General features: G+C 37.1%; 1 protein-coding gene across 1 annotated transcript in view; it reads left to right on the top strand.

Moving 5' to 3' along the window:
• The window catches only part of LOC134652311 (cyclin-dependent kinase 14), a 132944-nt gene that overhangs the window by 84719 nt on the left and 23491 nt on the right, over nucleotides 1–24734 (top strand). The window contains exons 3-4 of the mRNA XM_063507483.1: nucleotides 7524–7676; nucleotides 23401–23600. Of these exons, the coding sequence (XP_063363553.1) occupies nucleotides 7524–7676; nucleotides 23401–23600 (353 nt within the window). The remainder of the gene's footprint in view (nucleotides 1–7523; nucleotides 7677–23400; nucleotides 23601–24734) is intronic.

Genomic DNA, 24734 nt, shown 5'->3' with positions numbered 1-24734 from the left:
GAATTTGTTATTGTTAATAGTAACAGATTGAAGTTCCTACTTTGATGTTATAAGCTGACTTTCACGAATGTCATCTGATCCAGAAAAACGTTTTTGATTTCCTACGACGATTTTAACGAATATTCTGCGTTTCAGCCGAACGAGTGTGCAGATATTCAGTATTCAACTAAATTAATAAATCAGGGATCTTCAGTTGATTGATCTCCGTGCTCACACTAACCCTTGTTACTTAGGAACACATACCAGACTTCATGTTCGTAGCGTAACTAGTCCAAGCGGCATCCAGTATAACTATGGTCTATTCTGCATAATTGTTACGTACCTCTATCAAACTTATGATGAATATATGCTGTGACAGTGTAACATGACCACAGCCTCTACCATCAGTTGCCTGAGTATTTCTCACTTACTTTATGTGAATAAACGTGCCTTATGTCACGTTTTACGTTTCTTTACGGTCTAATGTGCCTAACTTCACTCCGCTAGAAACGATGCTGTCCCTTTCTAAGTACCTATACTAAAAAACAGTGCAAGAATTATATCGGAGGATTATACAGCGCCCCTAGGAGTCACCTAAAGAACTAAATATCAAAGTAACCTACCGAAAACATCGAAGTTTGCAAATTGCGGGCATCTTTCTCTGTCAGTCTAATTACTCCTTAATTAGAGTAAAAGAGAAGCATGCCCGCATATTGCGAACTGTGAAATGTTTTAGCTGTTTCTATGGTTTCTAATAGGGTGATCAAAAACATAAATGTGAAATGAGAGCCAAGTCCAATATTTAGAATATGCCTCGGTATTGATTTTGCGGAAAAAAGAATTGATATCTATATGGGTGCCAAGTTCTAGTTCGCTTGTGATGTAATTAAAGTTCAGGATTTTACTTGACTAGTTTTTACGTATACGCTATATTATATTTGTCTATGTTACTTTTTTAAGAATTTAGTTTGTTGGTATAAAAACTAGACAAGACAAATCCTGAACTTTAATTTCATCCCAAGCGAACTAGGACTTGCACCCAGGATAATTCGCCAGTGACTGGCCAGCTGGCCACCTTAAACTAATGATGAATTCTATTCATCTATAAACAGAATTCAATTTAGTATAGTTTCAATAACTGGTCAGCTTTCAATAACTGGCCACCTAATACTAAAATGAATTCTGTTTATACGTGAATATAATTCATTTTTAGTTTAGGGCCAGTAACTGGCAAAATACCCCGTATAGGTATAGATTTCAATTCGTTTTCCGGCGAAGTCAACAACGACGCATATTTTTTATAAGTACCTAGTATTGAACTTGACTATCATTTCAAATTATTTTATGTTTTTGATGCATTATCATTACTTTTTGTACAGAAATTATTAGTATTCATCATAGTTGATTTCGAAACTAACATTTATTTCTATTTAACAATTATTTCTAGTTAATATAACACATAGCCGCTGAGTCGTCAGTTCTCTTTTAAACTTGGCTTGACACGCTACCCGCCATTCTTGAATTTGTGCGAGCTATTTTGTCACTTTTTACAGATTCAACATTCATTCTACAATTTTTAAAGATTTGACGTTGCCATAGTTACGAAAATATTAAACATATCAATGTTAGTAAACAATGTATAAACAGTGCTGTGTTCAAGAAAAAAATGCAAAATAATATATGATAAATACGTAAACACCATTAATAATCGTGTTAGAATTATACCTTTGCGTGTTAAAAAATATGAAGCAAATTATACGGGCTACTTTTGGCTACATAAATAAGATTATTATGTACTTATGTTAAAAATAGTACACACGTGAGAAGAAATCTGTATTAAAATAGGTATGTATATATGTTAGGTCTTGCCCTGGCCTCGCTTTTGGGTAGGTTGCTGTACGTGCCGGCGTACAAGTAAGTAACATTATACGGCCTTAACAGCGATCTAAATTTTATGGTACCTAAATGATCTCGATCTTAGCACTTTCAGTGCCAAGCGCCCCTTCCCAATACAAAATGAACCCACTCAGCGGGTTTTTGGGCAGTGAATGTGTTAAACCTTATTTTAATTTTCAGATTGTGAACTACCAGCAAAAAATGATAAGTTTTATATTTCCTGTTGCCAAACTGACGAGACATGAAACATCATCACCACACACATGAAACATCGAACTGAACTTGAACATCGGGAAATAATATATAGGTAGTAAAGAAAAATAAATAAACTCACAGAACATTTGTATGTTTTATTTTATTTAAGATATAAAATAATAGGTAATAATATAAAAAATACGTAGGAACTCTCTCTGTGTACATATAAACAACAGGTCTTGCAGTAAGTATGTATATTGTGTTACTATGTGGTATGTGCACCCGGCAACAACAACACAACATGTCTATGTACCGCTCCTTGACATCATCATCTTCCTCAAGTTGTTGTCCCGGCATTTAGCCACTTGCCAACTAATCACTTCTACAATGCATACAACAATGAACGATCTGCTTGCACGCATGTACCGCTGGATGCCATCCGGGTTTGTATGGAAATGTTGTTTTCAATCATAGGTTCATGCCTAAAAGCAAAAACTGCTCGTAAGTAAATGTGATCTTTGCAAATGTACTTAACTAAACAGTAGAAATAGGAGTAAATATAAGTAATATAACTCATTACCTTTGTATCAAATCAGCCTTTTTTCGAGCTACTAATTGATTTATTCCGTATTAGTTTTGCCTGGAGTTCACGTAACTCTTATAAATAAATACATACTACGTTGAAAATTGCAAAGATAATCGTGAAAAATATGTTTATTTGTTGTATTTACAAGTTGACAGAAATGTAACGTCGAAAACGCACGTATTTTTCGATGACATCTGTCACGTTTATTCGCGTAAACGGCGTAAAGTAATTAACTTGTATAATTCTGGCTCAGTTTTCTTTATATAGTTAGAAAGAGAGCGTTTTAGGTGTGAAGTTAGGCATGGATAGAAAACTTACGTAAAAACATTAGGAACTCATGGTACCAGTTGAAATTTTTAGTTCTTTAAGTGACCGGTAGAGGCACTGTACAAATACTCCATACATTTTCCTTAACGTTCTCACTATCGACTGTCATTTACGGAACTCATGGTAGTGCTTCACATCGCTGTGAGCACAAAGTTTACTCAGTTCCTTTAACTAGACTTGTAAAGTTCTCATGTATGACATGTATCACACACGCTCACCAATGTTAGCTGACAACTCCTAAACCTTATTACAAAGATATAAGATCCATCAATGGACAGTTAAGGGTTGCTGTTAGTTTACACTTTTAAACGATTGTGTAAAAATATTCCACCACTAGTTATAAAAATAAAACGTTTTAATACGAGTTAAAAAAGCTTGTAAAACGAAAGCTGAAAGTAACCCTTTGTTATTTTTTACATCGTTCATTCGGGTTTTATTTTTCATGAGTGAACTAAAATTTGTTAAAGCGTACTGTATTGCTGAATAATTTAGCCAGTCTAAATTTAGGATATAAAAGTCCATTTGAATTTAAATTTTACTGGTTAGTACCAAATTGTTGGTTGGTATAATTGACAACGACATTTCTTTAATATTTGTTTGATTGTACCGCCAGTTGAAATACAGGTATATCGATTAATTAAATATGTTAAAGGCTCGTTAGTAACGAGTTGTTACGTTGCGGTAGACCACTACCAACCCACCCACCCACAACCAAAGACAACCATGTCTTATTGTGTTCTATAGTGATTACTCAAACACTAATTGGAACTCACAAATTGATGTTAAAATTAAGTAGGTATCTCATTCGCAACCGTCAGTGAATCTCGCTTTTATTTCTACTTACTTGGTGCGAGCAAAATACTCTGTTACATGTCATCATCATTTTTTATCTTCACCGCATATATTTGTAAATATTTATATGTATATCTATGCTTTTGCTTCTAATTTTTTAACTTAAATTTGTACCACTTTTCTAGTTGATTCATATCGCTTCACTTTTCGATTACGCACGATTGTTACGAACCTTAGGTCACTATAACTGATCCACCTGATCTAGTGATAACAATACACGTTTTGTTCAATGATGCAGATTCAATTAATTAAGCTGGCAAAACGAACCGCGTACGAGACAATCGAGTTGCCGCTCGTGACGTCACACCGTAATTAGATCAGCGCCTGGTGGAATTATCAAATCGAATTTTGTATAAAAAACTTTCACGGAGAATGTGCAATTCTAGTCTGCCATTTTAATTTGATATATGTATTATTTTTTAAAGTTTGGTAAGGATAACTTAAGTTAATGCAGCTATAACGTAAGCTTTTGACATTTATTGTCAGTTTTGTGACTAGAGCTGAATGAGTGAAATAAATTTTCATATGAATGATACATTTTTACAGGCAAATATATCATATTATTCATAAAGGGCCGTAAGAACCCCTTAATATTTTTGTCACTTTGGGAATGCTCTTAAGTATACACTCAGACGGTCTCCTCGACTGTAACAAATAAGTGGGGACAAGAACACTTCTGTGTGTGTATTAATGCTTCAATACCGCTTTTTATAATAAATTTAACATATTTAAATAGAGAAATTATAATTGTATAATTAATGGCAATTTGAACAGGTATATCGATAAATTCGCGATGATAAGTGATAACATACGATTACACATCTACTATTGGGTACTTTCCTCTACTTAAAATTAATTATTTCACACCGTGCACGAAATAAAGCACCAGATAATTATTAGGAAAACATAGGTAGCAGTTATTATTAAATACTATTTCTATTTAATAAATTGGATTGAAATATAAAAAGGAGGCGAGTTGACCGTGACGTCACTACACACGTTTTCATATAAATTCCATATTAGAAAATCGTTTTGACAGTTCTAAAAAAGAAGCTGATTTGACTAGTAGGAAAGTAGCCAATTTATAAGAAAACTGTGTGTTAGAATTAGAATTGCATTGCATGCATGTTTGTTTATTCTTTCACCACTTCAATAATATGGAATACTTTACATTCAATTATTTATTATGTCTAATATTTCTTTCGTGAAAACTAGCCGGGTAGCCGTGATTGATCGCTTCACCGTAACCTTTGGATAAACTATTTTTCAGCTGTTTATTTATATTATGTAATGATGGATGCTAGAACGGAATTACATTAACACTTGCTAGTTTCGTTACGCTTGAATAAATATTAGCTACTTATTTATATTATGTACTGTTACTGCCGCTCGTACTTGCTAATTATTGGTTGTACATATGTAATATTAGGCATCTTTTGTTTTAAAGTTTAATAGGCACCTACCTTAAAAATGTTAAACATCGACTATCGAACAATTCGTAGTACGTGCCGAACGTTGCCTAATATTTAAAGTAAGTACATACTTAAATGTTATTAGGCTTCATATGTCAGATTAACATGACATGGCTAATTTGCTCATTTCTAACCAGTCTGCAATTACTAGATTACTTATGATAGTTCGTTACGTCACTCTTTTTATATTCTAATTAATTTCCCAAAACATAAAACTGTCCTATGATGAAAATGTCAGTGTTTGCAAAATACTAGATAATGAAATTATCATTTAGGTCTTTAGATATTTGTCACGCAAGCAGATTCCCAAAATAATTATTGCCAATTATTCCAAATTGCCCATTCCAAATTGCCAATCCCAAACTGCTAACGCATTCAAAGTTGGATCTCCTGCCATTTATCCACTGCACTGCGTTTAATAGCCACTTCCCGAAGACAACATCGCACCGTTGTTCAATGTCTCGGCGCTATTAATTTCACGTGCCGCAAATGTGCCCCGAACTTTGTCTAATCGTTACAGGGGTGTCTGTCAGTCAGTAATGAATGATACTAATGATGTCTCATTTGAATTCGTTGAGGATTATCTGTGGTGTCAGTCTCAGGTAGGGTTGCCAACCGTACTATATTGTACTATATTTTGGCTCTCTGTACTATATACTTTTGGAAAAATATATAGTACGCTATAATACTATATTTCCGATTAAACGTATGTTACACTTATGTTTAGTATTTTATCTAAAAGTACCATATTTTTTTGAAATGTACTATATTTTTGATGCCCTATTCTGGAAAATACTATATTCTACCAAAAAATAGTTGGCAACCCTAGTCTCAGGGGATTCTGAGGTTGAGTGTTGTCGGTTGTACTGCGAAAGGGCATAACTGCATAACGTAACGTAACTTTAATGTTTAAATAAATAAATAGGAAATGGCACTGGATGAACGCAGTGTTGTATGGAGGTTGTTCGTCTTGAATATTTACTATTCTCTGCTAATGATCACTTATGTTTGTTGCTGCACGTTAATAAAAAAGATTAGAATTCCAACAGTAGTAAATATATTGTACCTACACATTGCGTGTAATCTATAGACCGAGAAGACTAAAAAGGTTATTTACGGCAGTAATTAATATGTCCAGCATTAGTTTATGAGTTTCTTTTTATCCGGTTCTACAAAGAAGTTTTCTTTACCACTATTTCGACATGAGTAATGTAGGTTGTAGACATGAACATTGGTTGCGAGTATACGATCCCACCCAATTTGTTAGCACGCTAATAAGTTTCTATGGGCCAAGTTGCGGCAGACAGACGGACAAGTAGATGCTTGAATGATTCCTGGTTAACTACGGAACCTGACAACCGAGTTCATCTGACAAAAGTCCTAACGGATGTTTATAAAACCCAGCCCCAGCGAAGCTGACAGGGATTATCACTGTAAATGTCGGATACACGCCATTGCGGCATCGCCCGCGATATTCTATGACTGTAAAGCCACAAGCGTCTCGTTGTTCCCAGTCTTACCCGTCTACTCCCCTTCGCGCGACAAAGGATGAAATCGCGAGAACTTGTCTGCTGCCATTATTCTAAGGGCCTACTCGACTCCACTTGCTACAGAAATTGTTTTTCTTGTTTATCCTAGAAGATTTAGATATAGTCTAGTGCGTTTCTCGGCGATAATGCTCAGTTTAATTGGAATTATTCGCCCAAGGCACGTTTAACAAGTCTGTGACTAGTAATGAGATTTTATTATAAGTTTTCCAATTTTCTTTGCAATGTCTCTTTTATATTCTGATTATAATAAGTTTACTTATTCTAGGTTTACACCAACTTTCTGAGTGGGTCGAAAGAAGGTTTATTTATTCGCGTTACGCCAGCTCTAAAACAAAAATAACATGCGTCGTAAGTTTAGTATCACAAAAGCTATGCGCGGTCTATTGCATTTCCGTACTGTTTTACAGTAAGCTTCCTAAACATGTAAACTGGACATTGCATTTTTCTGCATCTCCTACTTACTACTTATACTTGGCTGGCACGACCCAAAATTTTATTAGTCTTGGCCTCCAACAAAAGAGCACGCCACTTTGCTCGGTCCAGAGCGGCATCACGTCAGCTTTCGCCGACGCAGAGCTCACGGAGATCTGCCTCCACTCTGTCCGCCAACAATTCAACAATTTTTCTGCATCTACCACTTTTTAACATATTTTCTTTTTGTTACAGCAACTAAAGACGAGCCGGACGGCGACGCCGGCGAGTGCCGCGGGCGGCAGAACGGCGAACGCGGCAAGCTCACCTACAACGGCTACTCCGAGGAGTGCCTCGACAGGCTCGAGCCCAACGGGAACATACCGCACGACAAGGACTCGCATTACGGTCAGTACATCACAAGTCGGCAATTGCTTCTTGTTGCCTGTCGGCGGCCAGACAGGAGGCTTAAAACAAACCCAACCGTATCTTGTGTCCTTTTTCTGGAACTACAATTAGGGCTCATGTAGACGGTGCGAGAACTCGCATGCGAGTTTCATTACATTGCGTGATTTGATGTAACCTCAATGATCCGCAATGTAACTAAAATCGTATACGAGTTCACGCGCGGTCTAAATGAGCCCTAATTGTAGTTGCAGAAAAAGGACACAAGATACAGTTACGGAAGTAAGCCATGCCACACAGCCATCTGGTTACATACCAATCAAAACTACAAAGTCCGCGTATGGCGGACGCTATAACAATTTCCCAGGTATTACAGTGTTGCCAATAAAAACTGTAATCATCACAGAGACATACGCGTCATTAGTTATCTCTTTGATGCCTCTAATCATCGTTAATCATCACTAATTGCATCTTTCTCGAGTGCGGGCATCATTCCGGGCCTGAAGTATCGTGTGTAGCGTCGTACGCATATAGACTCCAACCGACTAGATGGAACATTCTTTAATACCATACTACCTCATCCATGATAATCATAATCATTTATTTGTTGCAAACCAAAGATGCATCCCATCTAAAACAGTAAATAGAGAGAAAAAACTCTTTGCATTAAAGATACCTATTTGGAACAATGCTTACGATGGCTTTAGATTCATTGATGGAACAGACACCGTTATTGTTGCTGGAATTTATTTTGGGCTCTAAAATCTCAAACTCCCTCGATCTAAACTGCAAATAGGACGTCTCACAATTTTCGTATTAAGAACATAAATATTGTGAGCTTGAGCGCGCAGTCAATCAGAAATGAATTCCAGCCAAAATTAAATTTGACTTGTAGAACAAAAGTTCACGGCTCAATTCCTCAATATTTCTAAGTATCAGAGCATTTATATATGTACGTGTATTATGTGTGGTATAGGTACTTCATAACATTTGCACTATCTTTCAGTATTCGCATTGAGGCATTATCCAGCCCCAGTTGTTGTTGCTCGTTTCCCGCTTTTTATATTATCATCGTATAGGCTGCGTGCGCTTCATACGGAATCTTTTAGATGTAGTCTACGCGCACGCATTAGCTTCGTCGCATTGCGGCGTTATCGTGCCCTTGTCGTTATTCCTCATTTCCCGCTGTATTGTCGTTTGAGGTTCGGAGAAATGTCGTGACGATTCGTGACAATCGTTACCAACGGTAATGTTTACTTCTTACGTCTTAAGAGCATAACAAACAAAAGGTGTACGATTTTTTTCACGAATTGCTTCGAAGCCTGTCTCAAGTGTTTTGTGATTCACGTTTTTCTGTTCTTGAAAGTTAAGAACAAGGTGAAACAATCGCTCTCAATTTCGATACAATCTATAATTCATTAATTAATTTGTGGACAATGTGAGGAGTAATGTTTAAAGGGGCCCACTGATTAACAGTCCGCCGGACGGTATCGGCCTGTCAGTTGTTCGGACCTGTCAACTTTTTGTTCTAACTGACAGGCTGTTAATCAGTAAGCCCCTTTAGTTTTGAATTTTTTCAGTCAGGTTGTATTTCATCGATCTGAATGTAAACCCCATTTAGATAGTTCAAGAATTTGTATGCGATTTTCGTTCCATTGCGGTATTTGGTCGACCGACTGCATTCATTCTACTCTGTAGTTAGCAATGTATCGAATATTGCATGCAAGTTCTTGAACTTTCTAAATGGGGCTTTACATTGAGATCGATAAAACACAATCTGGCTGAAAAAAAAACAACTCAAAACTCAAACATTACTCCTCACATTGTCCACAAATGTTCACTCAAAATTAAAAAGTTTTGGCTGAATGTGTGAAACCGCGTTCAAAAACTAAAAGCATAAGCGCTTAAAAATTTTCGTTGAACAGGTGAGCGTAGTTTAAAGCAATTAAGCAGTTCCACAAATGTACTTTACTTAAATAAGTAGGTACAAAATGTTTAAAACACGCAGAAATAGCATTAAAAACAATCTCTGAACTTCGGTACTAAAGTTAGGCCCGAAATTACCAACAATTTCGTTCAGAAGAGTGTTGTTTTAGTTTAATCATTAATTTTCATTAGCGGTTGCCCTTTATCGGGATCGCGGCACTTGTAGAAGCGACACGACAATAGCAATTAAGACCTTTGATGTAGATGAAACGGTAGAATTATAATAAACAGCAATTTGATTAGAATAATTGTTTTTGACTCAAAGGAACTAATGAGCGTTACGACGTGTTTTTAATTAAACTAGAAATATCTGGGAGACCGAGCTTTGCTCGGAAAACATAAAAACTCAAGAATGCGCGTTTTCCCAGAGATAAGACCTAGCTAGATAGATTTTTCGCCCCCGAAAACCCCCATAGAGTAAATTTCATTGAAATCGTTAGAGCTGTTTCCGAGATCCCCGAAATAAATAAACAAGAATTGCTCGTTCAGTTATGTGAACTCGGCACGCCGGTTGTAAACACACGAATTGCCTAAGTTCAGCGCACTGTTTAGTACCTAATGTTTATAATTATGATACTCTTAGGTTCGGTGAAGGAAAACATCGTGAGGAAACCTGCATACATCTGCGAAGAAATTCAAAGGTGTATGTGAAGTCCCCAATCCGCATTGGGCTAGCGTGGGGACTATAGCCCAAGCCCTCTCGCACATGAGAGGAGGCCTGTGCCCAGCAGTGGGACGTATATAGGCTCAAATTATTATTATTTATTATTTTAGGTTCAGTAATTTCATATTTCCCTCCATCAGTCAAATTTACGTGTATGTAATTATGAAGTCGCGGCACAGATTATATAATAGTTCTTACGAACAGATACTTATCTCTCAAAGAAAACGCAAATACCTACCGTTTTAATACCTACACTAAAATACAATGGAATGACCTTCAACGCGCCGCCGCGCACCGGCGCAACGCTAGGGTTGCCGATGCTTAGAAATGATTTACTAATATAAGATACCTACCTACTTAGGTAGGTACAAATATAAGTTTTAATTGTCAAACTAACATTAGAACTGGTAATATAAAAGCATAGCGTAAAATAACCATGAGCAAGATAAGTTGCAATAAGTAATTACAATATTCCGTTTATGCGTTTCATTCCGACGAGTGACTGCGAGACATTTTAAAAGGTCATATCTCCCTGCAGCAAACACAGTGTTTACGCATTCTACTACATTCAATACCACCTAAGTAGCTTGTAGCCACAATTGAAACTATCGTAAAAATAAAACCAAAAGTACTTGTATTGAGAATGTCTACCTACTTTTCCTATCTATCGGAAGAGCAAAAGCGGTATTTTTTATTAGTTTTGTTGTTTCTGCATTCATCCACATTACAAGTAGTGTTATTTGTTCATTGGTTCAAGACATTTCTTTCGCATACATTTTAGCATATTCGAGCGCGCGGCGACACGACGTGCGTGCGTGAGCGCGCGTGGCAACCAACTGGCTTGCTTTTCTACCGTGAACGGGAACGGATTCGTAGGTATAAAACCGAGCTCGCGCGGAGAGTTCCATAGGCCTGGTCGCGGTACTGTTTAAATCATTGTAACAAAGGCACTCGCTAAGATTTAGTCATTTCCCCTCCGCACTTTCAGCCAAAGGACCCACAATGGCCTCCCGCGATTATGTTATCTCGTTTCTCAAGGAAAATTGTTTTTATCCTCGCCCCTGCATACAATATAAGATTTAGCAGAGTAAATTGTTATTAGAAGCTGTAATGAAAGTGTAAACAGGCTTGCGGCGCCTTGTTTATCTATTTATCTACGTAGTTTAGGATAACTCAGTTGTTTACTACGAAGTTAACCTATTTATCTCATTCGCTACTAAGCTATAGACACTCATACTCATACTTTATTGATAATTGTAAATTACAGGTCAGACTTACATGACTAATAAAGACTGTATCGTTTATTATGCCATAACTTTAACACTAGAAATAGAAATAAGCTTGCTATCAGAAAGTTTCGTGTCCGTAAAGTACAAAAGTCATTCGTTGGGCAATGCATTCATTTTTATAACAAGTTACCTGAGAATGCTTTAAGATTACCCTTTCCAGCTCTTAAGAATTACTTAAAAAAGTCATTGATTTTAAAAGCTTATTACAGAGTCGAGGACTACTTGACAGACAAACATGCATGGTCCAAACCAGAAACTAACTAATAAAAAGTAGTAGCAATTAAAAACATTGTATTATGTATAGAGTTATAGGTGACACAGCTCAGGTAAGCAGGAAAGCACATCAAATATTATATGTTGGTAATTAATAATAATCAATCAGATTTATATAATATGTTTTCCCATTTCTTTTAATAACTTTATTTTCTTTTCCTTTTGTAAGAATTTGATATGTTTTCTGAAAGAGCTACGATTTTGTATGATTCCATGTACATATGTATATTTTCTAAATCAAATTTCTATTACACCTTATGTGTATAATTGCATGAATTCTATAGTAATTTAAATTGTATTTTTTCCCTTATTTTCTCGTAATGCATGTTAATTATAAGATGTAATTATTTTTGAAAAGATGTGTCCCGCCGAGTTTGTTGCCGGTCCCATATTGGGATACCCTCCTCCAATTGAGGGGGGATTTAAATCTTCTCGGGGCAGAGGTGTAGGGTTGGAGCCGGTCTACCTAGCTTTATTTGACGTTCATAAGCGCATTGTAATTATGCCTACTTGAATAAACTATCTTTTATCTTTATCTTTATCTTTTATAAATACAGATAAAACCTGGTCTAACTGTTGACGTGTGTATTATTTTGTATTACTATGTTCTTAAGGTATAATCTGGGGGTATTTTTAAGCCACATCTGATATAAGAATGTTTTACATTTATTTTATTTTAGAGACTTTATGATGATTTCAATAACGTCTAGCAAATATAATTTGGACAAGCCTATCGAGCTAAATTTGAGACTATTTCACCGATTCCTTGGTACGATTTAAAGAAACAAAAGGTTAATATGCTGCCAAAATATGTCATCTAAGTGTCCTTTTCATGATTGCTGAATTGAACATTCACAGAATAAATGTGGTGAATTTTAATTTTTCATGTAAAAAACGAGTTTTTCTGCAACATTTTGGATTCCCGTCAATTTCTGACGCAAGCGAAAGGATCAAACAGCTAAAAGAATCTATCGAAATCCGAAGCCTAACGGACATTCATGGCGTTGAACCATGGCTAGAGCAGGTCGATAGAAACGCTCCATGATGGTTATATTGTATACCAAAGTCGGGGTTGTCGTAAGTGACATACCATGTTCTCTAAAAGGCCACCATGCACAGATCGAAAACTTTTTTTCCAACTAAAAGAAATGATGAAATGAGGGTTGAGTGGAGGAAGGGAGGGGAGGCCTTTGCCCAGCAGTGGGACACTAAACCATGCTAACGAAACCATGTTGTTACTCGGGAGGATTACGTAAATATTGTCCAAACCATATGTTTTACGTCGATCTCCCAGGACGAAATCTGCCCTGCTAAGCCGAAAAGCGCTATCTCAAAAGAAAATTCATTGCTAACTTATACTTTAGTTTCTATAGCTGAGAATTCCATTTTCAAAATCATTTGTTTTTGAGATAGCGCTTCGGCTTAGGAGGGCAGAAATGTTACTTATTATTAAAGCACTAATTAAACTATAATATGTGTAATTTTTAAATAAAAATATAATACCAGAAAAAACGGCTAAGTTTTATTTATAATAAACGATACAGTCCTTAAATATACATTTGGGAACGAAACATACGCTACGCTTACGCGGGATACACTTGATTCTCTCACTTGATTCTCTACTATAATCCCTACTATAATGTTATAAATCACGCTGTCTGCCTTTCTGTCTGTTACCTCTTCACGCTTAAACCGCTGAACCGATTTATGTAGATGAAATTTGCTCTGCAGATAGTTTAAGGACGGGGGAAAGACATAGACTGACAGCCATATTCGAACTTTGAGATACGTCAAATATTAGATATCGAAACGTTATGGACAGGATATGTCAGTGTCAAACAAGTGTCAAAGGTGATGTTTCTTCAAACAAAAACGTCACTTTTGACACTTGTTTGGCAGTGACATATTTGACGTATCTTAAAGTTCGAATATGGCTGATATTATCTTTCTCCATTCACGCAAGCTTTGATGAATTAACGTCGCTCGTAGCAGTCGTAGCCCTACACCGTAGCCCCGTAGTACTTATCTGCCCTACGGTTATCGACAAACGGCAAGGTAAAAATGTATCTGCGGCGGTAGCACGGTTGTATTTTTATCGCTTGTCACCATGCCTGTCACGTTCTAACAAGTATGATAGTGATAGGCGATAAACATGGAACCATGCTGCGCCCGCTGGTCTGGATGACAGATGCGATGAAGTCATGTCTTCATATCCATACATAATTTAGGTTACTATTGGCGTTTTCTGAGAACGATTGTCAAATGTCACTGTCACTAGGCCGGGCCCCATGATGTATAATAAGACTTTAAAAGAAGCGTGACGGTATGTGTCTTGATTAGCATTTGAGAGCCGCCCCTGACCATCCGTAATCTACATATAGTTCGTTTTTTTAGCATTAGAAATAAGGTAAACAATCTTGATGTGTCTTTTAATTGAAAAACACATTTTAAAAATAAGTTATGGCAAATATGTAACAATTATGAATCTAATACGATCATTTATATTCTTCTGCTTTCATAAGTAATAGTTTTTGATTTTTAAAAAGCGTTTTTCAATTAAAAGACATGTCAAGATCGCTTACCTTCTTGCAAGTTCTTTCTAATGCTAAAAAAAAACGAATTATAGTACTCGTACAGTCAGCATCAATAGTAGCGGATAAAACAACGCGCCAAAAGTATCTGCTACGTTACAGTCTAAAGGGGCCCACTGATTATCAGTCAGTTGTTCGGAACTGTCAAATTTTTGTTCTAACTGACAGGCTGATGTCGTCCGGCGGACTTAAATATAATCAGTAAACCTTTAACAAAAAATGTTTATTCAGAGACCATACTTTTATATCCGCAACGCAGGCTTCGTCAGGTAAACACAAATTTACAATTAGCTACAGGCATCGTCACAAAAAACTACAGCGATAAAATCCGCAACAGGCAACCTTTAACTGTTCTACATATAGAAACATATCTCATTTTGTTATGCTGTTAGATAGATAAGTAGATAACCTTTGATGCGTAATCTGATCCGCTACGTTTGATGGTGACTGTACCATCCGCAACATACTTTTTGCGCTTAATAAATAAATATTGGAGGACATCTTACACAGATCAACCTAGCCCCAAACTAAGCAAAGCTTGTACTATGGGTGCTAGGTGACGATATACATGCTTACATAGATAAATACATACCTACTTATATACATAGAAAACACCCATGACTCAGGAACAAATATCTGTGTTCATCACACAAATAAATGCCTTTACCGGGATTCGAACCCAGGACCATCGGCTTAACAGGCAGGGTCACTACCCACTAGGCCAGACCGGCCGTCCAATACCTATATACATACTCGTATTCATCGACGATTCATCTAAAAGACGGCTCCGAGCGCTCACAAATTTTACTCGTTATTGAGAAAAAAGTAAATCCTTTTGATCGTAAGTTCCATTCGGATTAGTCCGGCAGAATGAACTCCCAAATGGTTTCTATTAGTTTATCTCCAACCTGTATTCTACTCTAAGCAATTCTAGCCGAAAGTGGCTTACGAACATTCGAATTATTCAAACTTAGGTATTTGTAGAAAATATTTGTTCAGTAATTCCCAATACGACTTAATCTCCCTTGCCGATTGACAAAAACATATGTTTACCATTTTGTACCTTATTCCTTCGTAATAAGGCGAAACGTGAAAATACGCAGCTTCATTCAGTAACCAACCCCAATCCTGTCGACACTCGATAAACGTACAGCCCTAGCAAGTGGCGGTTAAGTCAACCATAACATACGTTACGCGTGTAGTACAATGTCAAAGCAGTATTTTGACTTTATAGGCAAAATTAATTCATCAAACATTGCAGTATAAATTATAGTCTGGGTTAGACTATTTGTCACTTTCTTAAAGACTATAGTTGACGAAATATAACTTGTATCGATTCGCCATTAAGCTCACATTTACTTTAAACTGATTAAAACTTTTGGATCTAAATTGCTAATTCAAATATCTCCCTTTATGGTATTCAGTTAATTGCCGAGTTAAACTATTGATTTACCATTACTATCTACACGTACGGTTGACACCCGTATTGATATATGTCATGAGTAAATAAACACAGCATGAATATGTATCGACCAATCACGCCGCTCGTACAATTGGGACTTGATTATACGCCAGGGCATATATCGCCTTTGTTTAGGAGATGGACCACGTATGCGGCTGAAACATTTAATTGATGTAACAGGAGGCGTATTCTGATTGCAATAACAGGTTGTGTTATCATTAGAATACGATAATTACTACTAATATTCTTAGCAGAGTTACATACGTGTCATACGCATTTGGTGCGAACTATTGTATATCCTTATTCTGAATAAATATTTTGTAATTAGTTTCGCAACTATAGGCTTATTTACTTTTATTATAAATACGAATGTGTCTTGTATCTCTATCGGTTACTTCTTCATTTTTACCTACCTACCTACTTATTCTACGCAGACGAACGGAAACGCGGGCAAATGCTAGTAACTTAAAGTAAAGGGCGAGTCCACACAGTTAATAGTCCGACAACTCATCAAGTCATCACGAACACGAAAATTAAAATAAACAACGCCTTACAATGGGTCACTCAACTGTTAATGAAACTTTTGAACTCTATTTATATAGTGACAAAGGTTAATTTCGCGACTAGTTCCCTTGGGTTTAATCGGACTAACAACGAGCCTGCTTAGTATGTAAACAAGTTATTGTTTCACTGCCAAGGGGAATCTTATAAAATTTCATGAATGAATAAACAAGCAATTTGGGGTTGTGTTTGTTTTGCTTGGACACGCCTGTTTGGTTTTTTGAGGAGACAAATACAGGGTGTCGGGTTCGGTAAGGTTCAGTTTCAGAGAAGACGAATACAGGGTGTAAGGTTCAGTAAAGATCAGATCAAGGCCCATGACAGAAGGCCGTTTGTGCAAACTCGGATTACACGCATCTAGGACCAAATGAAGGTATTAAAACGATTTCCAGCTTGCTGGGAATTCATTCTTATAATAAAAAAATTATTTGGTCGGCCTATTACGAGTATGCCAATATTGGAAGTACATTATTCCCAATATTGGAATTTACCTTATTCAAACATAATTTTGGCGTGTTTGATCAGTGAAATGGGAAAAATATATTTTGGGCTAAATCTGTACCTGAATTTGTGTTCTGGAAAATATATATTTTGCTAATATTCGTTGTAATGTTTGATCAACTGGTAAACCTGGCGTGTGTATTGAAATACCTTGTAACGATCTAATATTTTGACGCAATCATAATAATGGAGTAAATGGTTTGGGAATTCCATCCTGTCTAGACATTTAGGTGTCATGTGAAACCTTACTTTGTCCTTTGCAGGGTCAGTTTGTACAACTATTTGTATTTTTATATGGTCTCACGGCTGTTGCATACATTCTTCATTCATCTTTATAGAGTCTGTGCGGAAAGAGAAGAGTCTTGGAATGTATTGGCCCACTCTCTCTGACTCTTCTCTTTCCGCACAGACTTACGGTTCTATTTAGACGTAGACCTATTAGGTACCGTCATTAAATGAAATTGGGCGCCATGTTGCGAGGCAGAGTGATGGCAGAGGTGGACCAAAGTTGGTGGTCACTGGTCACTTTCGGATGAAAGAAGCGTCTAGCGTCTATTAGCTCGTTGGGTGGACGACTTTCGGAAGATCACGGGGCACTTCTGGATTAGACGAGCCCAGGACCGGTATAGTGACGTATACGAAGAGAGGTCTATGCTCAGCAGACAGGAGGCTAAAATTATGATATTAATGATATACTTGGTCAACCAGATCTTGACAGTAGAAAAAGGCGGCAAATTTGAAAAATGTAGGCGCGAAGGGATATCGTCCCATAGAAAATTTGAATTTCGCGCCTTTTTTTACTGACAAGATTTGGTTGACCAGCTATAACTATGCATGATGCGGTATCTTCATTGGCTTACTTACATCTTTTATTTTTTCATCGTATTAGCTAATTCTTACCTACTCGGGTCCGATTAATCTTCGTGGTTTTTTGTTTTACTTTTCTACGATTTTAGTCATCCTCTTTTATAAAACCATTCACACAAAGACACACCTTGATCACCAGACTTGACAGCATGAAACAAGCATTTATTTCTCTATCCCCTTTTACCGCCAGCCCTAGTAGCACGGTCGCATTTTTATCGGTGATAAACGATATGCCTGTCACGTTCTAACAAGTATGTAAGTGCGAAAGTGACGGGCATAGTGATAGTGGATAAAAATGGAACCGTGCTGAGCCCGCTGGTTGTCTTTTCGATGTCGACGCTTTCGGTAATCGCTACCGTGAAAGTCAAAACAACCAATTATCTACTAATTCAGTATAAATAAACTGGGCATGCATAGCCACCCTTTTAACCCGTATTCACCACTAACAAATGCCTCACTGAGCACGCACAAATTCAGAGCTTTGTGTGTTAATAATAATTAGGCTAATAGCCATTTGTTCGAGCCTCGACGAAAGACGCCTGTCCATTTTAATTAGTGACATACTGCGGAACTCCGAAATGACGCAGTATTTTCAGGGGTAATAAACATTTTTATTCGGTTATGAAAGACACGGGCCCACGAGTCAGTATGACGGATATCTACGTGCATTCAAACCGTCAAAAGCGTATCGTAAAACACCCCACCCCTGACCTGACATGAAAGTAATGGCGATAGTAAAGCGATCGTACATTTTGATAACATGTGGATGGATGACATACGTTTTTTATTTCCGCCGGGAGACTAAATTAAGTCAATTGAAGACCAATTTTTGAAGTGCAAACTTCTTTACCGGCGCTGTGCACTTTTTGTGATGGGGAAAAAATGAACTCTCGGTCACGTGACCGTAAGACGTAAGACGGACACGTGACCTGATCGGAAAACTGTTACTTCAATGTCATTGAGTTTTTCTTTATTGATTTAAATGCCATCTAGTGAGTTTAGCTCTAACTGGTATTAATATAACTCGAGTACTAACAGTGATGTGCTTAGGGGTTTCAAGTAATGCGACTAAATAACGCTAGATGGCAGACATTTTGCAATAGTGATTGAGTTTTCACTTCTGCCAGCACTCCCGGAGTGCAATCCATTGTTTTTTTATTGAAATTTTATTTAGACTTGTGGAAATGGTTATTTATTGACATCTTATAGTAGTTTATGCAACAGTGATATAATAAGGGTTCTTAAAATTCAAGGGTCGAAGTTACAAAACGAGACGTAGTCGAGTTTTGTAAAAAAAGACCCGAGAATTTTAAGAACCAATTATGAGCTGTTGCATACATTACTTTTTCTATGACAGCTGCAGCAAAAAAAAAAGAGTTATTATAAAAAAAAAGAGTTATTATTTAAAAAAAATTGAGTTATTATTTAAAAAAAAAAGAGTTATTATTGTAAATGAAAACATACCTCTTTCAATCAAGATGATCGGAACTTGTATCTTTAAAAAAAATAAAGCAGTTGTATTATACTCATAAGATGACTGCTAGCAGTCATCTTATGAGCCTATAGACAAATCATTCAAATGACATTGCTTTAGATATCACTGTCAGTCATTTAATTGACACATTTAAGTGCTGGAGTAGAAAAAACATATATATACCTAGGTAAGTAGGTATGGTACAGATGAACTGCTTAATTTATTGAGCCATACAAATTCGTCATGCAGCTCATTGTCATGTTACACCGAGCGTTTTATTGTTCATTTTGCATGTAAGTATGTTTATTTATCTGGCACGACGAATTTCATTATTACCATAGGTGTCGTTAGATTCGTCTCAATTGTGGTACAAATGTTTCAAAAGTTAGAAAGTTTATGTAATTAATTTTATGATTTTAAGTATACATTCTATAATGCTTACGCTGTAATAGGAATATTCTGATTGTAATAAGAGTTTGATCTGGATTTGCTATGGATATAGTCTGTCAGTCTCAAAAGTGACGTTTCTGGTTGAATAATCGTGTTCAAAACGATACCAAATTTATTTTTATAGGTTAAAAGAATGAAGGAAGACTTCGCTCAAATGTTTCCATTTGAAGCGAGTGTATATTACCCGTATGAGCGAAGAGACGGATAATAAGTGAAGTCCTTATTATGCCGTCCCGATGATCGCTCCCTCAACCGTCACGAGGCGCTCAGTCAAGCGAATAACCCGATTTCTATACTAAATTCCAATATATGTACATATGCCTAAATTTAATCTTTAGACACAAAAAACTTTATGATTTATATTACCTATTATTTATATTATTTAACCTAACCTAACTAGCGACCCGCCCCGGCTTCGCACGGGTTAACAAATTATACATAAACCTTCCTCTTGAATCACTATCTATTTAAAAAAAAACCGCATCAAAATCCGTTGCGTAGTTTTACCTAAAGATCTAAGAATACATAGAGACATACTGACAGCGGGAAGCGACTTTGCTTTATACTATGTAGTACTAGTGATATGCAAAATGATAATTGATTAGTGCTAATTTTCTTTAACCTTCGCTTTGATTTCTTTTAAAGCGCCCTTCATATTATTTTCCGAAAAATAATGATCATACTCGTAACCACAGAACAAGTTAGAATGGCGATGCGAGCAGGGTACGTGTCGCCGCCGGTTTTGAGCAAACGCTCGCATGCTACTCGCCCGCGCTGACCGAAAACGAAGTAAACATGCCTTTTTGCGCCACATTAACCTTCAGATTTAGAAGCCAGACATCAAATCTGTCTAAAGGAGGCGTATCCATTCACCAGGCACACAAGTTTTTACTACCATTGCGCGAGTGTTAGTAAATGTGGAGAGGAACGAGCGGCGACACCGGTTCCAATACTAACTGCGCGCGATAGCCATTCTAACCTCTTTAATAATGTTCTGTGCTCGTAACATTCAAAATTTACATCGACAGTCAAAACATTCCCATTTCTAAATGATTAGCAATACCATGACCATGATTTAAATGAAGCAAATATGTGCCTTTATAGTACTTACAGAATAAAATATTCGTATTCGTAATCAGGTATTCATGTATACAAGTGTTTTCTGTAATTTGGCACGTTCAGCCATAACGAAGGACCCTCAGGTCCCTCAGGTCATCCCTCCCCAGTCACCTACATGCTCGCTCGACTATAAAAATAATCAACTCGCACGCGAGCCTCACATTCCACTCATCCGTTATTGCCTATGTAATCGTTATGGGAACTATTAACTTCCCTACGTATTTGATAAGTTATTATTAATTTCGCAAGTTTCTGGGAGACGAGTTTCTGGTAAGTCGGGCAGAAGTTACAGGATCCGTTCAATTTCAACAATAGTTCTATTGGTTATTAATGCTGACTAAACTTCGTCCCTTGCAATATTAAATATACTAGCGACCCGCTCCGGCTTCGCACGGGTTAACAAATTATACTCGTACATAAACCTTCCTCTTGAATCACTATATCTATAAAAAAAACGCATCAAAATCTGTTGAATTTAAAGATCTAAGCATAGGTACATAGGGACAGACAGCGGGAAGCGACTGTTTTATACTATGTAGTGATTGAGCACTTCAATTAAGTACTAAAGTAATTATTTGCGATAGATCTCGTTGAAGATACCAAGATTTTTAAAAGTAACAATTATATCGCAGAAAACCAGTTTTACTTACATTACGAAGGGTACAAATCGTTTTTCTCAAATATGAGAATTGAAAATATTTAAATGTATAGACTCGATATTTATTAAAACCTGTCACGTATCGTACAATCATTCAGTTGGTAATTAGAGGATTCCGTAGCCTTAATTGGATTTAAGCCTATTATTCCCAATATTCCCATATTGATTGAGTTGATCACGTATGTACACCACAGCGACCCGACTGGATTTTCTTTAGCGAACACAAATTTATCTACGAAAGGGCAACTAGGTATAAACATGGGAATTGCCTACGTGATTTCCATAAATTTCTCTTTGATCGCGGACGAATCATATTCTTGTCGGAGCTTAATGAAGTATATTCAGCTAACTCGGTAGTGATTCGTTTATTGTAGAAAAATATCTATTTAAAGTCGTGGATATGGCTGATTCCACATAACAATTCTACTGTACTATACTAAAAGACATTTGGCTGTAGATTTTATTAGTGGCATTTTGGACTTCTGCAGAAGAATTTTACGTTTACATTTTGCAGTTAAAGTTTCAAGTTTTCATAGATAACACTCGTTGAGGAACTATTCTCTGCAGAGTCCAATATTCCTTCTAAATCAATGATGGCATATATTGAGTAACGATCATACATATACAATCAGCTATTTCATCAAACGGATCAAGTGAAGTGACTTAAAAGGCATCCTAATGCTTAAATTACACCCCTAAAAGGTTATTTTCTGGATCGATTATAGCGCCGCTATGCTATCAGCCAGTGATTTATTCACTCTGTTTACTCCGTCGCATCGATATCTCGTCTTTGTGACGCTAACGCGTTCCCAGGCTAATCTCGTCACTTACAGATCAGTAGCTTCGGGCAAACCAGTGTAAAACCGTCTTAGATCTATGTAAAATTACGCTGGTTCGCTAAGAGGATGTGAGTTTGGGAAGTGTTTGGAACAACCAAGAGTGTGCCCCTTGGCGCGAATATCGAGACGTGAAAAATAGCTTCCAAAGAACGTCGCGGTTCAGTCGCCGCGTTTTTACCCTGAATTAATTTGCTTGCTAAGTGCTCGGGAGAAATTGTGTCAGGAGCTCCAGCCTGTCATTGCCGAGCCTCCCAACATTTGTATTTTAGAGTGCTTCGATAATTCATTGGCGAAATATGAGGGGAACAAGTGTGCCAACTGAATTCAGATTCGTTGAATGATCTTTTATTTATGTTATCATCATCAGGCGTCTTTATCTCGGAAGGAACTAAATGTCTTTTCGAACTTTTATAGCTGTCAGACTGCCGATAATGTTTCAATGTTGCGAACAAAGCTGTGATAAAATGCTTGGAATGGAGGATTTGATCAGTTCAATAACGATTTATTCGTATTTACTTTGAATCGTAACTTGTTAGTACGCTGGCATAACATCACAAAGTAAGAGCCACTTGTTGCTGTCGTCATCGGTTCCAAATGGTGTAGTTACGCTCCATGCTGTGTAATGTTTGAATGCTCTTAAACACGAAATAGCGTCGTTGCATTTTATGACATATACTATTTTTTGTAGATCATCTTGTTTCTCTTGAGATAATATTTTAGGAACGTCTCCTGTTTTAAAAATAAATGTTACAAACTATAACATCTTCATTTCATTTACTGACATGAATTATGTATGTCTTAAGTTTTATTTTCCAACCCGAGATATCTATCTTTCTTTATTTAATTTGGATCACTTTGAAGACTATTTTGCTAAAATAACTAGTTTACCTTATAATTTAAGGGATGAACGACAAAACGTCAGAAGCTTTTTTATAAAACTTTAAGTTTTTTCTTATAATAAGCTTTAAGTAACTTGTTTTTTCTTGTCAACAGATTGGAATAGCGGTGCCAACGGGGAGTACCGGGTGCGGAGACAACTATCAGTCTCGTCGGACTCGAAACTACTGGACGAGGGGGCGCGGGAGGACGCGCGGGTAGTCATGAGGCCGAAACGGCCCCCTAGACCCAAGTCCGAAGCGTTCCTCGCGCACGACCACTCCAACCGACGTACGAAGCGGTTTAGTGCCTTTGGGGTTAGTACTCCATTCATTTTAATGGAAGTTGCTTAATGAAAAGTCGCACAGATAATCATGAGGCCGAAGCGGCCTCCTAAACTATACATAACTGAAGGATTTTGCGCGCACAAAAGACCACAAGATCTTGCATTCATTTTGAAATCTTGTTCTGATTAAATAAAATAAATGAAGATATACGATAACGACGTAAATATTACATCTTATAAATCACCTTTAGGTAAGGATTTTACGGACCCGTGTATCGATCAACAGAAAGTATATATAAAGCGTTCTCTAAGAAAATAACAGGACAACTTATATTTATCTCTCGAATAAAGTTTTATCCGGTGAAATATATCGCGCGCACTCTTAGCCAGTTATCCGTGAGTGCGGTCGTTTGTAATGAAAGTCCCGTATTACAGAATGGTGATAGATGGAGCTTTGGTCTCCCCTATATTAGAGACGAGTAAATTGTAAAGACTGTCCAAGGTTGCCACAGCTTCCCTAGTCCGTGTTGACAGTGAGGGACACCGATCGTTTTCCTTTCAGTTACTTATATGCGTAGGTATTAATGTGCATGTAATACTTCTGAAGTGGCAAGCGTGCTTAGACTATGAATACGCTGACCATCAGGGCCCTGTTTCACCACGCTGATATTGTTGCCAGACATTGAAAATTCACCGTACATTGCTAGTCCAACAAGTTATCATTGACGCTATGTACCGTCGTTACTTACCGATCCAGAAATGTACAGGAAATTATCAATGTCAGATGTCAATTGTCAACTTGATGAAATAGGCGCCAAGCGTACGGCGCGTACTTTTTTGTGGCGCTACCTCAATCAAGATTTTTTTATTAAGATTGTCAGTCTTTACAATTGACTAGTGTCTGCCTATACAAATAGGCCGAGTAAGGATCATGGTGACGTTGATCGATCACGAAGTTCGGTCCAATTTGCACTAAATGCGGATTGTCGCTACGATCTTGAACAATTCCCGCGTAAACGATAGCATTATATGCTAAACTACTGCCGCATTCGAACTTCAAGATATTCACAAGAGACGACACGTACTAGAACCATTCTAGATACGTTATAGTTTAGATTTCAACTAGTTCTCTTTTGCAGCGCAATTCGGGCAACCAATGTCACTT

The sequence above is a fragment of the Cydia amplana genome, chromosome 11, assembly GCF_948474715.1.
Source record: "Cydia amplana chromosome 11, ilCydAmpl1.1, whole genome shotgun sequence".
Classification (NCBI taxonomy): Eukaryota; Metazoa; Arthropoda; class Insecta; order Lepidoptera; family Tortricidae; genus Cydia; species Cydia amplana.
Note: the sequence above shows the minus strand (reverse complement) of the source record. Positions and strands in the feature narration are given on the sequence as shown.